Below are 22964 nucleotides of genomic sequence, written 5' to 3' on the forward strand. Positions count from 1 at the left end.
TGAATGTTTAGTTTTAGTTTTTTGGAAGCCATTTAGTCTTGGCAAATTCTTTTTTTTTTTTTTTTCAGTTCAAAAATCCACGCTATTGTTAAGCACTTTAAGTGTAAGAGATGGAATGATAAGAGAATTTGCTCTTAAGAGGTTAAAAGTTGGGGTCAGGAGGCCAGGTGTAGTGCACTGGGTTAAGCTTTAGCATATAACGTGTAGCACGCAAAGATGGGCGCAAAGATCTGGTTGGAGCCCTCGGGTTTCCCACCTGTAGGGGGGGATCGCTTCACAAGCACAAGCGGTGAAGCAGGTCTGCAAGTGAGCTGTGAAGCAGTGCTGCACATCTTTCCTCCTCTCCCTCTCTTAACAGCTCCCTCAATTTCTCTGTCCTGTCAAATAAAAGGAAAAAAAAAGGGTCATTAGAGTGTTGGATTTGAGGTGCCAGTGGCAAAAAAAAAAAAAAAAAAAAAAAGTTAAAAATCCTCAGTGGTTGAAATTCAGATCTATTTAAAAAGAATTTATTTGTGGGGCTGGGCAGTAGCTCACTGGGTTAAATCACATAGTGCAAAGCACAAGGATTCGGGTTCCAGCCCCCAGCTCCGCACCTGTAGGGGTGTCATTTCTTAAGCTGTGAAGCAGGTCTATAGATGTCTATCTTTCTCTCCTCCTCTCTTCCCCTCCTTTCTCAAATTCTCTCTGTCCTATCCAATAACAGCACAATAACAGTAACAACAATAATAATGGATAAAAAAAAAGATGGCCTCTGGGAGCAGTGGATTTGTAGTGCAGGCACCGAGCCCCAGCAATAACCCTGGAGGCAAAAAAAAAAAATTATCCCTGCCAGTAGCGCAGTGGCGCAAAGTGCAAAAACTGGCATAAGGATCCCGGTTAGAGCCCCGGCTCCCCACCTGCAGAGGAGTCACTTCACAGGCAGTGAAGCAGGTCTGCAGGTGTCTATCTTTCTCAATCCCCCTCTGTCTTACCCTCCTCTCTCCATTTCTCTCTTTCCTATTTAACGACGACGACATCAATAACAACAACAACAATCACTACAACAATAAAAAGAACAAGGGCAACAAAAGGGAAAATAAACAAATATTTTAAAAAATTTAAAAAAGAAAAGAAAAATAATATTAACAAAAGAATGAAAAAAATTATTTGTGATTTAACTTACATAGTTTACACAGTTAACTTATTTTAAGTTTAACAGTTGCAGCAATTGCTCAAGACCAATTTTAGAACATTTTCATAATCTCTGTTGCCCCAAAGATTTTTTTGTGCCCTTTTGCAATTGTTCCTTGTTCTCAGCCTGGCTCTAGATTAGCAATAATCAACTTTTTTCTCCATAATTTGCCATTTCTGAACATTTCATAATAGATGGGGCAATAAAATTTAGAGTCTTTTTTGTTTTTTTATTTTTGTTTATAAATGTTTTTTTAAAAATTATTTATTTTTAATTTTTTTTTCTCTTTATTTATTGGATAGAGGCAGCCAGAAATTGAGAGGAGGAGGGGGGATAGAGAGAGAGACACAGAGACACTTGCAGACTTGTTTCACCACACGCAAAGCTTTCCCCATGTAGATGGGGACTAGGGACATGAATCTGGGTCCTTGTGCACTGTAACATGTATGCTCAACCAGGTGTGCCACCACCCAGCCCCTGTTTTTTAATTTTTTATTATTGATTTAATAATGATAGATGAGACCTTAGGATAAGAGGGGTACAATTCCACACAATTTCTACCACCAGAGCTCCGTATCTCATTCCCTTCATTGGAAGCTTTCCGTTTCTTTATTCCTCTGGGAGCATGGACCAGGATCATTATGGGGTGCAGAAGGTGGGAAGTTAAAGTCTTCTGTGTGACATCTTTTACCTTTTTTTTTTAGAATTTATTTTTTTTTTACTCATGAAAATGATAGGAAAGAGAGAAAGAACCAGACATCACTCTGGTACATGTGCTGCTGGAGATTGAACTTGGGACCTCAACGTTGAGAATCCCATGCTTTATTCACTGCGCCACCTCAGGACCATGTATCTTTCACTTTTTTGCCCCTTGCCTTAGCTTCATTTTGGTATCATCCTGCACAATTCCAATCTTCTGTCCTTTTTTTTTTTTAATTTTAAAAAAAATTATCATTATTTATTGGATAAAGACAGCCAGAAATTGAGAGGGGAGGGTGAGATAGAGAGGGAGAGAGGCAGAGAGACACCTGCAGCCCTGCTTCACCACTTGTAAAGCTTTCCTCCTGCAGATGGGGAGCAGGGGCTTGAACCTGGGTCCTTGCACCTTGTGTGTTCAACCAGGTATGCCACCACCCGGCTCCCATCTTTTTTTTCTTTTCTTTTTTCAGCTTCAGGGTGAAAGACAGAAAAGGAGAGAAAGTGAAACACCACAGCACTGCTTCTGAAACTTTTTTTTTTAATTTAAAAAAAATATTTATTTATTCCCTTTTTGTTGCCCTTGTTTTCATTGTTGTAGTTATTATTGTTGTTATTGATGTCGTCGTCGTTGTTAGATAGGACTGAGAGAAATGGAGAGAGGAGAGAATAGAGACAGAGAGGGGAAGAGAAAGACACCTGCAGACCTGCTTCACTGCCTGTGAAGCGACTTCCCTGCAGGTGGGGAGCTGGGGGATCGAACCAGGATTCTTACGCCAGTCCTTGCGCTTTGTGCCACCTGCGCTTAACCCAGTCCTTGCGCTTTGCCCCATCTGCGCTTAACCTGCTGTGCTACCACCTGGCTCCTTTTTTTTTTTTTTTTTTTTTTGTGGTGTTCCCATGTAGTAACTACGGGCTCAGACCTGCATTCTTGAGCATAGTGAGGTTTTCACGTTACCAAGGGAACTTATCTCCCAGCGCCTCACTTGAAAAATTCTTTGCTCTTATGTTTATTTTTATACTTTAAAATATTTTTATTTGTTTTAATGAAAGAGAGAATACAGAAAAGGAAATTCATAGAGCAAGATACAGAGAGACGTCAGAACACTGCTCACCTCGGATTTGTGGTGCTGGCCATTGAACCTGAGACCTTGGAGTCTCAGGCATGAGAGTTTTTTTGAATAACCATTATGCTGTTTTCCCCAGCCCTGCTTTTACATTTTTAAAACATTTTTATTGAGCTAATATTGTACAAAACTGTATGTTTTAGGATACAGTTTCACATCTCTTCTTGACTATGTATTAACATATCAAGCCCACTACCAATGTGCCAGTATTCTTCCACTCAAATCTTTTCCCCTTCATCCCTTCATCGTTTGGTGAGCTCAGTTCTGTAGTCACAGTGTAAGAATTTCCCTTCTTTCCTCCCCTCTCTTCCTCCTCCTCCTTCTGCCTTGCAATTTCTTTTCTTTTCCTTCTCCCCTCCCTCCTCACCTCTCTCCCACCTTTTGTAACTCCTTTTTTTTTTTTTTTTTTTCCATTTTCCCAAAGTGGGTACTGGAGAAGGAGGGAACTAAAGGCTTGTTTTCATTTGACTTTGCTATTTTGTGATTTTGCTTGATTTATTTATTCTTTAATTTATTGCATAGACACAAAAACAGATGAGAGATAGGGAGAGAGACAGAGAGACACCTGCAGCATGACTTCACCACTTGTGAAGCTTCCTTGCCTGCAGGTGGCGAGCAGGGGCTTGAACCTGGGTCCTTACGCATGGTAGTGTGTATGCCTGAGTGCACCACCACCCAGCGCCCCTTGCTTTTTTTTTTTTTTTATGTCCTATATAGGAGATAATTCAGTTATTCTCATTTCTGAATTATTTTGCTTAGAATGTTTCCCTCCAGTTCCATTTATGTTGTTACATGGGTCAGAATTTCATCTTATAGCTGAGTAGTAGTAATCATATATCTATCTCTGCCTCACAGTAAGTATCATACCAAAGAAATCTTTGTAAATCTTTGTAAGTCAAGGTTATGAAATTTTAGTTCTACTTAAATTTTTTTTTTAATTTTAACTATTTGATAGGACAGAGAGAAATTGAGAAGAAAGAGGGGCTAGAGAGAGAGAGAGAGAGAGAGAGAGACTTGCTTTACCGCTTGTGAACCTTTCCTCCTGCATATGGGGCATGTAATCATAGGTGTGCAATCAGGTGTGCAATCACTTTGCCCCCCCTTTAAAATTTTTTTAAATATTTATTATTTATTTTCCCTTTTGTTGCCCTTGTTTTTTTTATTGTTGTTGTAGTTACTATTATTGATGCTGTCATTGTTGGATAAGACAGAGAAATGGAGAGAGGAGGGGAAGACGGGGGGAGAGAAAGAAAGACACCTGCAGACCTGCTTCACTGCTTGTGAAGCGACTCCCCTGCAGGTGGGGAGCCGGGGCCTCGAACCGGAACCCTTATGCCAGTCCTTGCGCTTTGCGCCACCTGCGCTCAACCCACTGCGCTACCACTCGACCACCCCGACCCCCTTTTTTAAACTTAAAAAAAATTTTTTTAAAAAATTATTTTGGATAGAGACAGAAATTGAGAGGAAAGGAGAAGGGAAGTAAAGGAAGAAAGAGAGAGACACCTGCAATATTGTTTCAATACTTGTGAAGCATTCCCCCTGCAGGTGGGGGCTAGGGCCCTGAACCCAGGTCACTGCTTACTATAATGTGTGGGCTCAACCAGATGTGCCACTACCCAGCTCCTCTACTTTATTTTACTGAAGAGTTTCTTTTGTTGCCAAGGGCTCTTCATTGCTCCACACTGATTATTTTCAGACAGAAAGATACAGAGATAGATGGAGAGAATGATACCACAGTCAGCGTGCCAGGCTCAATCGTAGGTTGTGCCCATAACAAAGTAGTTGTGCGCTACCCAAGTGAACTGTTTTGCAGGCTCTATAAGTATTTCATAGTTTTAGAGTTTACATTTAAATAAAATTATTTATTTTCCCTTTTGTTCCCCTTGTTTTTATTGTTATTGTAGTTATTATTACTGTTGTTATTGATGTCGTCGTTGTTAGATAGGACAGAGAGAAATGGAGAGAGGAGGGGAAGATGGGGAGAGAAAGACCTGCTTCACCACCTGTGAAGTGACGCCCCTGCCGGTTGGGAGCCGGGGGCTCAAACCGGGATCCTTACGCTGGTCCTTGTGCTTTGCACCACATGTACTTAACCTGCTGCCTGACTCCCTAGAGTTTACATTTAGGTATGATATGTTCTGGTTGATTTTTTTGGTGTATAATTTAACATAAAGGTCTAAATCTCTCTTTCTTTGTGTGGTTATTGAGTTGTTACTATGTTATGTCATTGAAAAACTTATTGTCTGTCCCAATTGGGTTGGCACTATGTTGAATGTAACTTGACTTTACATGAAAGTGTTAATTTTTAGAATCTTAGTTCAGTTCTTTGTTAGGCATACAATCAATTTTTCCCCCTCTCATTGAATAATTGAATAGTGATTTATATGACAATAATTTAATAGGTGTGTACATAGTTGAGTTCTTATGAGACATCTATTATGTCAGTACCACCCTCACTTAATGCTGTAGTATTGTAGTTAAGATTTCAAGTTGGAAATTTTAAGTCCTCATTTTCAATTGGTAGTTCTAAGTCTTTGTATTTGGTTTTCTTTTTTCAATATTGTTTTGACTTCTCTTTGATCAAGATCAACACGTGTAAAAAATTATCAGCAAGGATTTTGACAGAAATTGTACTGGATTAATAAATCAGTTTGAGGACATTTGCCAATTTAACATTATTATATCTTTCAGTTAGTAAACAAAGATCCCCCCATTTGTATAGGTTTTAATTTATTTTAGTTTCATTTATTTATTTTCATTGCTATAGTAATATGTGCGCTCAATGAGATGTGTCACTACCTGACTCTCCAAAATATTTTGTATATCAAAGTTTAATAAGCCTTTGAATGTTGGGTACATTCCTTGTGTTCATTTTTTTTTCTTTTTTTTAATTATTATTTAATTATTTATTTAAGAAAGGAGACATTAACAAAACCGTAGGATAGGAGGGGTACAACTTCACACAATTCCCACCACCCAATCTCCATTTCCCATGCCCTCCCCTGATAGCTTTCCCATTCTCTATCCCCCTGTGAGCATGGACCCAGGGTCATTGTGGGTTGCAGAGGGTGGAAGGTCTGGCTTCTGTAATTGCTTCCCTGCTGAACATGGGCGTTGACTGGTCGGTGCATACTCCCAGTCTGCCTCTCTCTTTCCCCAGTAGGGTGGGTCTCTGGGGAAGCGGAGCTCCAGGACACATTGGTGGGGTCGTTAGTTCCAGGGAAGTCTGGTTGGCATCCTGCTAGCATCTGGAACCTGGTGGCTGAAAAGAGAGTTAACATACAAAGCCAAACAAATTGTTGAACAATTAATGGACCTAAAGGCTGGAATAGTGCAGATGAAGTGTTGGGCGGTACTCACTGCAGATCCTCGTGTACTTCTGCTTTCAGGTATATATTTTGCACTTGTTTATGCATACGTGTGAACATATGCTGTATCTCAGGGTTCCTGGTCTATATCTAGGTTTTGGAACTTTGTTAGAAAGTGAAATGGAATGGAGTTAGAGAATACTATGAAAGGAAAGGTCTCACCCGAGTAATGAAGCTGAAGGGTTGTCAGAGACCTGAAGTCTCTGGACACAGTCTGAAGTGAAGCATGCTGGGGTGGCACGCGTTGTGTTGATTAGGTTGTGATCCGCACATGCAATATTATTTGATATGCATTGAGAGAAGCATGCAGGAAAGTGTGCCCCACCCTAAGATTCCAGGACTGGGGGAAATATAGGCTCTATAGTGGAAATGTGAGGTTCCTGCTGTCTAAGGGTTCAAGAAGACAATGGATAGTTATTGTTATCATCACATTATTTGGTAATTGGGTTAACTTTGAAAAGTCACTTTGTTAGGGTTTGTTGTATAATACCCAGCATCTTGTATATAGCGGTGCCACCGGTTGCTTCTGTTCTGCCTGGTCTAGGCTTTTGAGAGAGTCAACATATCAAAGACTCAGCCTATGTATTAAAAAGACTCAGTCTATGTTTTAAAAAGTTCGAGACACACAGTCAATTTTTCCCTCTCATATTAATTAAATAGTGATTTATATGACTACACTTCATTTTATTTTTATTTTTTTTTCTCCTCCAGGGTTATTGCTGGGCTCTGTGCCTGCACCATGAATCCACCGCTCCTGGAGGCCATTTTTTCCCCCCTTTTGTTGCCCTTGTTGTAGCTTCGTTGTGGTTATTATTATTGCCCTTGTTGACACAATTCGTTGTTGGATAGGACAGAGAGAAATAGAGAGAGGAGGGGAAGACAGAGAATGGGAGAGAAAGATAGACACCTGCAGACCTGCTTCACCGCCTGTGAAGCGACTCCTCTACAGGTGGGGAGCCAGGGGCTCGAACCGGGATCCTTACACCGGTCCCTGCGCTTTGCGCCACATGCGCTTAACCCACTGCGCCACCGCCCGACCCCCATGACTACACTTTAATAGGTGTACATAAAGACCATTCCCACCACCAAAAGACTGTGTCCCATTCCACGCACCCACCACCACCCCCCTGCCTCCTCGGGAAGCTGAATGTCCACCCTTCCCCTCACCACAGGGTTTTTACTTTGGTGCCCTACTCCAAATTTAGTCAAATCCTTCTTTTAGTTTCCCTTTCTGTTCTTCTTTCTCAGCTTCTGTTGATGAGTGGGATCATCCCATACTCAGCTTTGTCTTTCTGACTTAGCTCACTTAACATAATTCCTTCTAGCTCCATCTACGATGGGTCAGAAAAGGTGGGTTCATTGTTCTTAATAGCTGTATACCTTGTGTTCATTTTTTTTTTTCCTCCAGGGTTATTGCTGGGCTCGGTGCCTGCACCATGAATCCACCGCTCCTGGAGGCCATTTTTCCCCCTTTTGTTGCCCTTGTTGGTGCAGCCTCATTGTGGTTATCATTATTACCATTATTGATGTTGTTCGTTGTTGGATAGGACAGAGAAATGGAGAGAAGAGGGAAAGACAGAGAGGGGGAGAGAAAGACACCTACAGACCTGCTTCAACGCCTGTGAAGTGACTCCCCTGCAGGTGAGGAGCAGGGGGCTTGAACCGGGATCCTTATGCTGGTCCTTGCGCTTTGCACCACGTGCGCTTAACCCACTGTGCCACCGCCCAACCCCCCTTGTGTTCATTTTTAATGGTGGAGAAAAAAAAACTGGGCTTAGGAAAAAGTTTGCCCAGCAGAGTGCACACCACACTATGCGTGAGGACGCGTGCTAATGCCCCAGCACCATGTAGGAGCACCATTTATGGCTCCAAGAGGAGCTTGAAATTTGGTTACCTATGCTGTTTTCTCTTCTCCCTCCCCAACCCCCAAGTAAAAAGAATGAAAAGGTTGACCTAGGAGCAGTAGAATCATGTATGCATGAGATTTTGGTACTGTCAAACAGAACAAAACAAAACAGAAGCACAACTTTGGGCAGGGTGCAAGTGATAGCCCACCAGGTGGAGTGCACACTTTACCAGCCACCATATGGGATCACCATGCAGACAAGCTTCCAAGTGGTAAAAACAGTGCTAAGATTTCTCCTCTCTCTCTCTCTCTCTCCCTTCCTCCCTCCTTCCCTCCCTCTGTTTCTACTTCTCTTTCTGGGGAAAAAAAGAAAAACATACACTTGAGTGCTGATAATTTTTAGGTTTGAAGACCTAGCAAAACACTGTCAACAAAAGAGAACATTGCTGAAAAGCTATTTTAAACTGGCAGTTAGGGTTTTCTGGAATGAAAACAGGTACTTTAATCACAGTTCAAAAAAATTTTTTTAATATATTAATGAGATAGAGGGGTGGGGGGGGGAAGACACAGAACCAGAGCATCACTCTAGAACATGTGATGCCAGGGATCAGACTCAGGAACTCATGCCTTAAGAGTCTAATGCTTTATCCACCGGGCCACCTCCTGTGCCACGCTCCAAGGTTTTTATTGCACGTAAACACATTGTCTTAAAAATGGAAATTAAAAAGATGCTCTTTACAATCTCTCATAGTCTTTCCCACTCCTTTCCCCCTTCCATCTTTCTCAAGAAAACAACTACTAAAATTTTTTCATCTCCCTCCCTCCCTCCCTCCCTCCCTCCCTCCCTCCTTTCTTTCTTTCTTTCTTTCTTTCTTTCTTTCTTTCTTTCTTTCTTTCTTTCTTTCTTTTTTGCCTCCAGGTTTATTGCTGTGGCTCAGTGCCTGCACCATGAATCCACTGCTCCTGGAGGCCATTCCCCCCGCCCCTTTTGTTGCCCTTATTGTGGTTATTGTTGTTGTTGATTGTCGTTTTTGCTGGGCTGGCTTCACGGGCGGGAGACAGAGATGACCAGAGACTCATAGCTGAGCTGAGAATGCAGTTCAGTCTTTATTCACGAGCGGGGATGCGGTTCAAAAATCTAATCTCTTCTAAACACGACCCAATTCTGTCCTGCTTCTCTCTCCGCCAGCAGCAGAAGAGTCAGGAACAAAGGAAATATGTAAGATAGGGGGCGGGGGAAGAAAGAAGAGCAAACCAGCGATGATTAAACCAAATGTCCCCAAGGCAGGGGGGGGGGGGAGACCAAACCTATATCGCGGAGGCAGGGAGGTGCCCAGCCAACAGTGGACGTGCAGACAGAACACATAGCAAGCAACACAAGCGAACCCAATGTGGTGATAAAATCAGAAGGCTTCACAAGCAGAATCCAGAAGCATACCAACAGTTGATATTATTTGTTGTTGGATAGGACAGAGAGAAATGGAGAGAGGAGGGGAAGACAGAGAGGGGGAGAGAAAGATAGACACCTGTGGACCTGCTTCACCGCCTATGAAGTGACTCCCCTGCAGGTGGGGAGCAGGGGCTTGAACCGGGCTTGCACCAGTCTTTGCTTTGTACCACCTGCGCTTAAGCTGCTGCACTACCGCCCGACCCCCTTCATATTTCTTATAAGACTGTACTTAGTTGTGTACATTTACTTACTTATTTTTATTGCCACCATGGAATAATGCTGGTGCTCTGTGCCAGAACTACGTGCCAGAATCCACTGCTCTTGGTGGCCATTTTTCCCTTTTTTTTTTTTTTAACTTTACCATAAATTTTAGTGGCTTTTAAATAACCCATTAAATTTATATGCTACATTTAAGTCTCTAAAGACACAGTTATTGCCAGTTTTTGTTATTTTGAGTAATGCTGCTGAAAGTATCTTAAGCTCTTTTTAACATTTTAAATTTATTTTTGTTTTTGTTGAGACTTTACCACTCTGCACTAGAGAGAGGGACAGGCAGTCAGGCAGGCAGAGGGAAAGACTGTAGCACTGAAGTTTCCTTCAGTGCAGTGGGGGGCTGACCAGACACAAGCCTGGGTAGCAGGCCTGGCTAACTAGTACCTTCTCAAGTGAGCTATCTTGCTGGTCTTTAGGCTCTTCTGTTTTTTAATGTCATGACAAGCTCTCAATCCATTATCAGTGTTGACAAGCCTCCCCTTGCTAATGTTTTTTCTCACTGTTTAAAGATTTATTTGAACTGGTTGAGTAGATGATAGATGATATACAAACTTAAGTTGTTTCATATATATATAACTTGTAGCTGTTTGATAAAAATGGGGCAGAATACTTGAGATTACATTAATGCATCTGGGAGGTTGGATTGGGGATTTAAAAGGTTTGAAAGTAGCAGCTTGCATGTTTCATAGATGTGTTTACTGCCCAGAGCTACTGCAGAAGCCAGGGAGTGGTGCAAACTGTGCAGAGGTAGTTAGATTCACTGAGTCGCACACCAAAACAGAATGTCACCTCATGCCCCTTGTGACTGGGCTATAGTAAATAAAACCTTTATACCCTGTCCAACCCATTCTGTGTTTCTTTCTCCTAATTTTTTTTTTTTTCATTTATTATTTTTTCGGGGGTGGATGGGTAGGGGTGGTGAGATGAAAGACACTATAACGTCATTCCACTATATGTGGAGTTTCCTTCCTTTCTTATTTTTTTTTAATGTTGTCCATGGTGTTCTCGCATTGTGTTAAGGATTGACCCCAGGATCTTATTGTGTATGGCAAGGAATGTGCTTTACATGCTGAGCCATCTCCTGGGTCCAACACCTTGCGTTTCTTACTAAACTGTAAAGCAATTATATGAAAATTGTGACCTGAATACTTAAGATCTTTTTCATGATTATCTTGTCATTAAAAACATTTAGGGGGCTTGACGGTAGTGCAGTTAATTGCACATAGTACTAAGCGCAAGAACCCGCTCAAGGATCTAGGTTCAAGTCCCCAGCTCCCCACCTTCAGGTAGGATGATTTACAAGTGGTGAGGCATGTCTGCAGGTGTCTCTTTTTCCCTCTCTCTCTTTCACTCCCTGTCTCCCACTCCCTTTCAGTTTCTCTCTGTCTTGTCCAATAAAATGGAAAAAATGACCACCAGAAGCAGTGGATTCATTGTGTGGGTACCGAGACTCAGTGATGACCCTGGAGGCAAGAAAAGTTTAAATTGTCTTACATGAACTGGGAAATAACAACTTTTAGTAATTATAACTTACACATATAACTGGAATTACTTAATTTTTTTATAAATTATTTTATTATTGGATATATATATATATAGAGAGAGAAATTGAGAGAGGAGCAGGAGGCAGAGAGGGAGAGAGACAGATAGATACCCACAGCCCTGCTTCACCACTCGTGAAGCTTTCCCCATGCATGTGGGGACCAGGGGCTTGAACCTGGGTCCTTGTGCACTGTAATGTGTGCACTTATACCGGTGTGCTACCACCTGGCTCCTCACTTTAATTTTTCAAAGGTTTCTTTATTTAAAAAATTTTTATTTTGATGAAAGATACAGAGACCAGAGCACTGCTCAGCTCTGTCTTATGGTGGTGTGGGGGTGGGGTGGGAGTGGGTTGAACCTGGAGCTTCAGAGTCTCACACATGAAAGTATTTTGTATAGCTATTATGATTACTCCTCCCTTCATAACTGGAATTATTTTCTTTTATATTTAAATATTCTGAGTAGCATTTATCACCATTATTCATGTAGGTTTCTGTTCTTTTAGTACCCTTGATTATATTAGGTATAAACTATTTTGACATCACTAACCTTGCCTATATTTTCCATTATATTTTCATTCTTTATTTTATTTAACCAGAACTCTGCTCCTCTCTGAAGTCTCAGGCAAGAGAGTCTTTTTGCATAGCCACTATGCATCTCTCCTGCCCTCAGTTTATCTTTTGTTACATAATAAAAAATTCTACAAATCTTTTATCTAGCTTTTGAAGTATCATTTTAAGTAGACTCTCCCCTTCAACCCCTAATTGGGGCTTCACCACTTCTGGTTGGCTGAGGTTTTCAAACAAAGGGAGAGAAAACATTGTACCGAAGCTTCCTCCATTGTGGTGTGAGCTGGGCTAGAATCTGTGCTGCCTGTATTGCAAGGCAGGCACCCTTCCAGGTGAGCTATTTTGCTCCATTTTAAGTAGATTGGCAAGTTATTTGTATTTATACTTAATATAAATACTTAATGAAAGGAATACACAAACACAAATTACTTATTTCACTTTTTTCCTTTTAGTAGAAATCTTTTAACCATTCAAAGTAAAAATCAGTGTTTTAATAATGGTTGGTCTTGCTTTCAAGAACTTTGTTTATCTTATGTAGAATATTAGACCACTTCAGTTTCATGTTTTCTGATGTTGTCCATCATACTTCTAAGGGGGTTGGGTTCACTTTTCAAATCTTTTACAGTTTTGTTTTTTATACAGCAACAGCAGTTAAGTACTTCATAAAGGAAAGCCAACACCACTAAAGACACCACTGTAAATATAAATAAAAGTAGGATGACAAAGCAGGCAGTGTTCCAATTATCATGGAAAGGGTAGACTTTTTGAACTTGAAATCCGAGATACTGATAGACAGATGTAGTGGTTTCATTCCAGAGGCTAGAACTCAGCGAAGCCATTTTTAGGGTTTATGTGTTTGTATTCTTCTTTTAGTCTACAAAAAGGTAGAAAATGAAAAATTTTAATCAGACTGTAACTTATCAGTTCAGATCTCAATATTAGACTGTTAATAAATATAAAATTATAATTTGTTAGATAAGCCTAAGATTCATATTCAGAAATTAACTGTTAGTGGAAGGGAAATAAAATAATTGAATTATTTTAAAACGTAACTGAAACAATCATGAGTTTTTTTTATCTACTCAAAAAAAAAAAAAAAGAAAAAACTCCACCTTTTAAAGTTGTGTTCTTCAACTTGCCTATAGAAAAACTTTTCTTATTACCCTTGTGAATCCTCCTCAACTTCTTGGTTCAGTATTTATTTCTGTCTTTTAACTTCACTCCTTAAACTTTGAGGACAAGCGACCTAATAGCATTGAAAGAAAAGGCAAAAAGTGACGTTTTTAATTTCAAGATTGAAGTTGCCTATAAAGAGACTTTAGTCTTGGGATTTTACTATATTACTCATATGCTAGTTTTTAAATGTTTCCTATACTTAAGTGATTTATGAACCTGTAAACTTAATAAACTATAAAAATGCAGTCCTTTCAATGTGTTGTCAAATTTTTGTCCCGTTACACAAAATTTAGTTTCCACATTTTTGCATTCAGTTTTGCTTTTCTTGACCTACTACCTGTTAGATCTTAAATAAGAATCTAGGAGTTTGAAGATTTATTTATTTTCTTTTTCTTAGAATCAGGCACTGGAGCATATGTGATTTCACCACTCCTAGGCTGACTCCTCTCAAATACACACATAGATACACACATACATCATCTGTGTATGTGTATATGTATGTAGGGAGAGAAAACACACACACACACACACACACACACACACACACACACACACACACACACACACCCATCACCCCTTCACCCACATCCATACCAGCAGGAGAGGGAGCAACACCATGGCCCTGGAACTTTCCCCAGTTCTGTGGCACTCCCATATGGTGCCTAGATTTGAACCCACGTGTGCCTGCACCGTGGCAAGGCATGCACCCTCCACGGTCAGCTGTCTCTCTGACCCAGCATTGAAGATTTGGTAGAAGTAATAAATGGAGGTTGTTAGATTCCAGCACACATGTTACTGTGCAGGAGGAACCGGGTTCTAGTCCTTGGTCTCCGTCTTCAGAGGGGATGCTACACAAGGGATGAAGCAGTCCTGCAGGTTTCTCTCTTTCTCTGTCTTTTTTTTTTTTACTAAGAAAGGGGGGGGGGGAGAAGCTGTACTCTCCCTGCAATGACCTGGTGGCAAAAAAAGAGAAAGTAATGGGAGTCAGGCACAGCGGGTTAAGTGCAGGTGGCACAAAAGCTCAAGGACTGGCTTAAGGATCCCAGTTCAAGCCCCTGGCTCCCCACCTGCAGGGGAGTCGCTTCACAAGCAGTGAAGCAGGTCTGCACATGTCTGTCTTTCTCTCCCCTTCTCTGTCTTCCCCTCCTTTTTCCATTTCTTTCTATTCTATCCAACAATGATGACATCAATAACAACAACAATAATAACTACAACAATAAAACAACAAGGGCAACAAAAGGGAAAAACTAAAATTTTAGAAAACACATTTAATGAGTGGGTTTTATTACCTTGTTTTTTAAAAAATTAGAAAATATGTGTTTCTTTTAGTTCTGGGGCATTAAAAAATACACTATCTGGAATACAGGTATATGACTAACTTGGTATGTTTATGATATATTTATTTATTTATTTATTTATTTTGCCTCCAGGGGGCTTTTTTCATTTTTGTTGCCCTTGCTATTATTGTTATTGTTGTTATTGCTGTTGTTGGATAGGACAGAGGGAAATCGAGAGAGGAAAGGAAGACGGGGAGAGAAAGAGAGACACTTGCAGACCTGCTTTGTGGTTTGTGAAGTGACCCCCCCCCCTTGCAGGTGGGGAGCTGGGGTTTCAAACCAGGATCATTGTGCCTGTTCTTGAGCTTCACACCGTGTACACTTAACCTGCTGTGGTACTGCCTGGCTTCCTTTCTATGATATTTTTACCTATGTGTGAATACCCTTTTCTTTTCTTTTTTTTTTTTTTTTTTTTTGAGGTTTTCTCTTCTGAGCACATTATTTTTTTTGCTTCCAGGGTTATTACTGGGGCTTGATGTTGATACTAGGAATCCACTGCACCTGGCGGTCATTTTTTTCTATTTTATTGGATAGGACAGATAAATTGAGAGAGGTGGGGGGGATATAAAGAAGAGAGAGGGGGTTGGGCGGTAGTGCAGTGGGTTAAGTGCATATGGCATGAAGCGCAAGGACCAGCATAAGGATCCTGGTTCAAGCCCCCAGCTCCCCACCTGCAGAGGGGTCACTTCACAGGCAGTGAAACAGGTCTGTAGGTGTCTTCCTCCTCCCCCCCGTCTTCCCCTCCTCTCTCAATTTTTCTCTGTCCTGTCCAACAACGAATGACATTAACAATAACAATAATAACCACAACAAAACTACAACAAGGGCAACAAAAGGGCAACTGATGATATGTTACTATTTCAAAATGAAATATGCAGCTGTAGAATAGTTAGAAGATGGCTTAAGGAACTTTAATTCTATGTATTTGTGATGATGTGTGTGCTTCATAAATATGAGAGAAGAGACATACCACTAAGCTAAATTGTCTGTCCTCTGTTTTTGAGGTACAAGTAAATTGCTTACAGTGTTTTCAGTCCCACTCATCCATAAAAAATAAGACAAGTAGGTGAGAAGATAAGTAGGTTGGAAGAAGCAGACACTTGTATATTTTGCTGGAAAAATCTAAACCTTTATATAGAGAACAGATGGATTCAAGTTGGTTATAAATGATGACAATTTGCTACTTTTGAGTTTATTGATAACTGATAAACAACTCAATTTTTTTTTCTTTAAATTACGATCATTCTTGGGCTTCGTGACTGAGCAATGACTGCACCATTCCAGGTGCACATTTTTCTTTTTCTTTTCTGATTGAGAGAGAGAGAGAGAAGAGAAAAGAAGAGGAGAGGAGGGGAGGGGAGGGGAGGGGACGGGAGAGGAGAGGAGAGACACCTGTAGCTCTACTCTGTTGCTCATAAAACTTACCCCCTGAAGCTGGGTACTGGGGGCTTGGACACAAGTCCTTTGTGCATGGTTAAATTCATGATCTACTGGTTGTGCCACTACCTGGCCCCTCAAAATGTTCATTTTTTTGTTTCTGATCGTATCTGAAAAAGTAACCCTTTAAAAAAGTACCTTTTTCTCTGAAAAATAACCATAGGATCATCTCTCCCTCCTTAAATTTAATGTTTATTTAACTTATTAAAGTAACATTAAATAACTTACTAGTTGAGTAAGCTTGTTGGACCAATTAATTTTTTATTTCTTTCTTCTTTTTTTTTTTTTTAAGAGCAAGAGGGAAAAAGGAGATAGAGGAGACAGAAAGGGAGAGACACTTCAATACATCTCCAGCATTTATAGAGCTGTCCATGATGCTGCCATGTGGTGCCAGGGAGATTTATCTTTGTTAAAACATGGTCAGCTATGTGAGCTATTGGGTTGCTGTAAAAGTCATGAGGTATTTTTTTCTTTCCTCTCCTCTCCTCTCCTCTCCTCTCCTCTCCTTTCTTTCTTTTTTTTTTTTTGCCTCCAGGGTTATTTCTGGGGCTCGATGCCTGCACCTCGAATCCACTGCTCCTGGAGACTATTTTTTTTCCCCTTTTTGTTGCCCTTGTTGTTTGATCATTGTTATGGTTATTATTATTATTGTTGTTGTTGATGTTGTCATTGTTGGTTAAGACAGAGAGAACTGGAGGGAGGAGGGGAAGACGGGGAGAGAAAGACACCTGCAGACCTGCTTCACCGCCCTTGATACGACCCCCCCTGCAGGTGGAGAGCTGGGGGCTCAAACCGGGATCCTTGCACCATGTGCACTTAACCGCTCAACCTACCCTCATGAGGTATTTTTCTTTCTTCTTCTTTTTGTATATATTTTTTATTATCTTTATTTATTTATTGGATAGAGACAGTCAGAAGTTGAGAGAGTAAGGGGAGATAGGGAGGGAGAGAGAGAGACACCTGCAGCCCTGCTTCACCACTTGGAAAGCTTTCCCCCTGAAGGTGGGGACCAGGGGCTCGAACCTGGGTCCTTGTGCACTCTTAATACGTGCACTCAACGAGGTTTGCCAACACCTTGCCCCTCATGAGGTATTTTTCTATGCAAAAATGCATCATGACTTTTCCAGCAACCCAGTAACTCTTTGTCCTGCTTATTTACTTTTCCTTCACCAAGGTTACTGTTGTGGTTCAATGCCCGTATGACTCCACTGCTCCAGGCGGCCAATTTTGTCTTTCTTTTTAAAAAATATATCTTATTTATTTATTAATAAGAAACATAGGAAGAGACAGAAAGAGCCAGACACCACTCTCGTACATGTGCTGCCGGGGATTGAACTCAGAACCTCATGTTTGAGAGTCCGATACTTTATCCACAGTGCCACCTCCAGGACCACTTGTTTTCTTTTAAATAGAAGGTGAAAGACTAAGAGGGAAAGAGGAGAAACACCACTGCTTGTAAAGCTTCCTCCTGTGCTTCCATGTGGTGGCCTAAGATTTGAACCCAGGTTCATCTGCATAGTAACATGTGTATTCTACAGGTTAAGCCACACACTTGCCAACACCTGCCCCTATTTTATTTTATTTTATTTTATTTTAAACTTTATGCAGTGCTCAAAACCCAGGGTCCTATGTTTGCACCAGACTATTGAGCTATTTCACTAACACAATTTCTTTAGATTTTTGAGGGAGAGAGAGGGAGGGAGGGAGAGAGAGAGAGAGAGAGAGAGGGGGGACACACACACCAAAGCACTAGTCCACTATTCTTGGAGTTCCAAGCATTTCTTTCTTTCTCCCTCACTTCCTTCCTTCTTTCGTTCCCCACAGGTGGGGATCAGGGGCTTGAACCTGGGTCCTTGCACACTGTAATATGTGTGCTTAACCAGGTGTGCCCTCACCTGGCCCCTTCAACTGTTTCTGTCTTTTGGTGCTCTTGTGATCAAACTTAAGCATGGAAGATAATTTTCTGTATCCACTGAGTGACCTCTAGGCCTCTAGGTTTAGTGTTTTCTCTCTTTCTCTTTTTTTTTCTCTACCTGTCTCTGGAGTTTGGTGATTGCATCCCATTTCTGTTGGCCATTAAAAAAATAATAATAAAAAGTGTGTGTGTGTGTGTATACATATATATATATATATATATACATATATATATATATATATATATATATACACACACACACATATATTTTGATAGAGAGTACAATAGAGATAGGAAGAGACAGAAAAAGAGAGATATGTAGCACTGATGCCTGCAGCACTGTTCCACTGCTCGTGAAGCTTCCATCCACTTCCCACAAGTGGGGGCCAGGGAGCTTGAATCTGAATCTTTGGGCATGGTAATATATACCCAGCCCCTCATGGTTTAGTTTTTTAGAGTAGAGTTCTAGTAATTCTTTTTTTTTTAATTTTTTAAAAAACTATTTATTCCCTTTTTGTTGCCCTTGCTGTTTTATTGTTTTAGTTATTATTGTCTATCTTCATTGTTGGATAGGACAGAGAGAAATGGAGAGAGGAGGGGAAGACAGGGAGGGGGAGAGAAAGATAGATACCTGCAGACCTGCTTCATCACTTGTGAAGCAACTGCCCTGCAGTTGGGGAGCCGAGGGGGCTAGTAATTCTTTTTCTTATGCTTAGACTAAAGTCTAAATTACTTTGATAGATTAGTCATAATTAGACAGGCAGGAAGACACTCTCCATAAACATTTTCTCTTATTCTGAGACTAATCTTTGAAATTAAAATGCAAAGATATGGGCCAGGAAATAACTCATGAGGTAGGATATACTCCTCACCATATGGGAAGCCCTAGGTTCAAGCTCCAGCAACTCATGGAGGCACTAGGGAAACCCCGCCAAGCAGTGGAGTGGTATTGTACTATCCCCCCTTCTCTTTTCAGTATTTTGAAATACTAAAAAGAATCATAAAAAGTGGTCCAGTAGTGGTAGTATTGCACATATGTCTCGAGACCTCAATGCCATTAGAAGAGAAATAATAAATTCATATCAAGCAAATTCTGTAAACATGCTTTATGAAAAGATAAAATGTGGACACAAGTGAAAGAATACTTTCTTATACTTTTCCAGGTACCCAACTTGTTGAAAATTTTATTGCAGAAATGGAAAGTGTTTGGTGAATACTTACTATATATATTTAGTTAAGTTGAGATATTTACTCTATTTTTTTTTTTCTCTTTTCAAAAGGCCATAGTGAAATATTTATGTAGATAGGACTTAGGACTATTCTGGAACCCTGAATTACCAGATCAGAGTAAAATAGTTTTTGTTCTGTTTATGGTAAAAGCTATTGAATTAAATTCTCCAGTGCTTTTAAGCATATCATTTTGAAATATAACCAATTAATCATATAAGCCTTTAAATAAAGAGTAACTAACTCACTCAGCCTTGGAACTCTGGGATAGGTTATGAATCTAGTCAGTTTGGTTAAACTACAACTAGCCTTCACCTAGGCTTAACTAGTCACATAAATCAAATGTTGTAGGCTAATTATGGTGTTAAACCAGTTTAAGTGTGGTAAGGATTTATGTTACCATTTTACCTGAAATTGGAGGTACAAGTTAATTATTTTATTTGAGAAAGTTACTTATACTTTACATGAGTTCTTTTTTTTTTTTTTTTTTTGAGTCTCCTATATAAGTTGGATTTTTTTTTTTTCTTCTCTTCCCTTTTTTTCTTTTTCTGCCTTTGAGGCAATTAACCCCAATGGTGCTAATCTTGGAGAAATCTAATATCTTCTTAGTGCAACCATTGGCTTTTGTAAGGGATACTTTGCTCATGCTACCTGAATGTTGACTAAGAAATAGAAGGAATAAAAAGGGAGAAAAAGCCCTTTACAATTTTAAGTAAATTCACAAGCAAAGGGAAAGAAAAAGTTGAAGCTTTAGGTTAGTTTCTATAGATGATATCCTAGAACTCTAACATCTACTAAATAATGATACTCTCATGCCTTAAATTAATGAAGTTAGAAATATTGTCAGCAGTTAATATTAATTTTTCATAGACATGGATAATTACTCTGAGCCATGAGAATAATCTTTACTGTCTCTAAAGGCACCATTGCCTCTTTCTTTAGCTGATTCTTCTTAGGACTTGTTTTTATTTTAAAATGTAATTTATGAAAAAACAACTACGTTGAAGATCAGTTAAAGGATAACCTTAACAATATGTTGTGATGTACTGTAACATACCTATTTTGTCGCATATAAAAATAAAAGACTCTTTAAGAAGGTTTTTATTTAATGATAGCATGACTTATATGTTACAGTCATATAAGTTTTAAAATCTTACTCTAAGGACATATTAAAATGTTAGGGAGGTTTGAAGTTGTAAAAATGATTTCTTTGGTTATAGTATATTGCAGCTACATATGATACTTTTATGGTTCTTTATTTTTATGCTAAACTCACAATTGATAATTTATTAGCATTGTCAAATAAAATTAAATTTAAACTATTTTTGGATATTAAAATATACTAAGCTTTTTCTAAGTAACTTATTTTTATTAACAATATAATTTGTACATAAAATCAGAAAGCTTTGATCCAGCCTCACCATTAGTTTAGATATTTGAGGAAAAATCTTTTGTTAAGACTATTCACATAGCTAAAATGAAATAGCTCAGAGAAGATGGAATTAGTAAGTAATCGCTTAACATCAGATGCTTATGGTTTACCCTAAGGTCCGAGTATAGATCAGGTTCATAGAAAATGTCATGAATTTTCCATGAAGGCACAGATGGTAGGGTGCTTATTAAATAACACAAGCAGTTTTCACCTTTTCAAGTAAAATTCTACCAAGCAGTGAAATGGCTATATCGTTGCTTTTTTTTTTTTCCTTCTCTATTGTAGGAACAAAGCTTTGTGTGTTTGTTTTATGATAAGATATAATAAGGACATATATTATTAAATGAAAAAGCTCGTAAAAACCTACCTCTTGCCTGAAAGGCTGCTGTTGAAGCGATGGTGTCGGTGGTATTGTCTGTTTGTAATGCAATCTAGTGCATAGCCAAGATGGAGCTGTGATTCTATTGGTTGAACCTCGGTACAGCTGACAGTTTCCTCTACGTTCATTAGCATTAAGTCCTGCCACCCTTTAGAGAAAATCATTCCTAAACTTGAATAGAGCTGTCTGTCACTCTTTTTTCTTGCTTTATATTTTGTTACTAAGCTAATTATTGCATATGAATATTTGAGTTTTAAACAAATTGATGATCTCTTAATATTCAGCTGTAAGATTTCAGATCCTTCCGCGAGTATTTCAGTGCTAGGACTAGGTAATATTGGATGAGGTAGTAACCTAGGAAACAAATAATTCAGATTTACCAGCTTGATATTTCCACCAGGAAATATGCATAAATTCTCATAAATCAAAAATATTTTTTCTATTCTTGTTTATATACATATCATCCATGGAAACTATTTCCATATTGTGGTTTGATTAGGAGAAATTATGAGGGTAAAGAAACGCAGTTTTCAGTTTTACTTATGGTAGAGGGTTAGATTTGGGAGGTATACCACTTGCATTAAAAAAGCAGTGTAATGGGCGGGGTAGATAGCATAATGGTTATGCAAAGAGGCTTCAATCCTGAGGCTTCAAAGTCCCTGGTTCAGTTCCCCCACACCATAAACTAGAGCTGAGTAGTGCTCTGGTAAAAAAAAAAAAAAAGAGAGAGAGAGAGAGAGAGAGAGAGAGAAAGAAGCGAAGAGCAGAGTAGTGGGTTATTTCCAAGGAAGTGTGTCAGTGGTAGAATATTTACATATATATATATATATATATATATATGAAATTATTTTTTCCTTCAGTGTTACCGCTGGAGCTCGGCGCAGGCACTACACTGTTGCTGGGAGCCATTATTTCGTTTTATTGGATGGGAGAGACAAAAAGACAGACAGAGACACAAACAACTGCAGACCCATTTCGTAGCTTGGGAAGCTCCCATCCTGCGGCAGCTATGGAGCGGAGGCTTGAAGCCCAATCCTTGCGCGGGTCCCAGTGCTTCGTACTATGTGCTCTTAACCTGATGAGCCACCGCCCAACCCCCTACATAAAATTTTATTTTATTTATTTTTATCAGGTCACTGCCCAGGTCTTCTGGTACTGGGGTTGAACCTGGAACTTTGGAGCCTCAGGCATGAAAGAAAGTCTTTGTCTAACCAGTATGTTGTCTCCCCATCCTGGTAGAACATTTTATTTTATTTTGTAAAAAAAATTGAATTGTGCTCTGGACTTACCTCCACAGGAGATAAATTCTTTAAAAAAAAAAAAAATCAAGGGGCTGGGGAGACAACATAATGGTTTTGCAAAAGACTACTTTAAAATAAAAATATGAAAAAAATTCAACAGTTTGTTAGGTAGGTGGCTTAGTATATAAAACATTTGCCTCACTGGGAATTGGGTGGTAGCGCAGCTGGTTAAGCACAAGTAGCACAAAATCTCGAGGACCAGCTTAAGGGTCCGGGTTCGAGCCCCCAGGTCCCTACCTGTAGGGGAGTCTCTTCACAGGCGGTGAAGCAGATCTACAGGTGTCTGTCTTTCTCTGCCCCTCTCTGTCTTCCCCTCCTCTCTCCATTTCTCTCTCTCCTATTCAACAACGATGACATCAGTAACAATAACTACAACAACAATAAAAAACAACGGCAACAAAAGGGGAAATAAATAAATAAATATAAAAAATAAAATAATAATAAAAAACATTTGCTTCACCATACATCAGGCTCTGGGTTTGATTCCCAGTGCCAAATATGAACTCCATAGATGGTGGAACAGTATTTTGGTGTCTTCCACCCCTTAGAAATCATAGAATAGGGTGGGCAAAATTGCTTATTTGAATAATGTGCTGCTTTGCTATACGTATAACCCAGGTTCATATTCAGCAGAAAATAACAAAATAGCATAAACAACTGAGTCTGAGAGATACCTCAGTGGTACCAACATGCACAAAGTCCTTGTTTTGTTACCACT

General features: G+C 39.7%; 2 protein-coding genes across 3 annotated transcripts in view; one reads left to right on the plus strand and one right to left on the minus strand.

The window, feature by feature from the left end:
* GTF2E2 (general transcription factor IIE subunit 2) overlaps positions 1-22964 on the plus strand; it is an 84644-nt gene that overhangs the window by 6970 nt on the left and 54710 nt on the right. The window lies entirely within an intron of this gene.
* Positions 12468-21071, minus strand: SMIM18 (small integral membrane protein 18). Of its 2 annotated transcripts, XM_016192139.2 has the most exons (3): positions 20934-21071; positions 13155-13288; positions 12468-12916 (listed from the first exon to the last, which is right to left on the minus strand). In XM_016192139.2, the coding sequence occupies exon 3, from the start codon at positions 12879-12881 to the stop codon at positions 12585-12587; it is 297 nt and encodes a 98-aa protein (XP_016047625.1). In that variant the 5' UTR covers positions 12882-12916; positions 13155-13288; positions 20934-21071; the 3' UTR covers positions 12468-12584. The 2 variants fall into 2 exon arrangements, with proteins under 2 accessions (XP_016047625.1, XP_007532200.1); XM_007532138.3 differs by lacking the exon at positions 13155-13288 and having other exon boundaries at positions 20934-20997.

The sequence above is a fragment of the Erinaceus europaeus genome, chromosome 2 (assembly GCF_950295315.1).
Source record: "Erinaceus europaeus chromosome 2, mEriEur2.1, whole genome shotgun sequence".
Classification (NCBI taxonomy): domain Eukaryota; kingdom Metazoa; phylum Chordata; class Mammalia; order Eulipotyphla; family Erinaceidae; genus Erinaceus; species Erinaceus europaeus.

Coding starts and splice junctions, on each gene's coding strand:
- SMIM18 (XM_016192139.2), bottom strand. CDS start 12,881: ATGGCTTCGCTGAGTTCTAGCCTCTGGAATGAAACCACTACATCTGTC.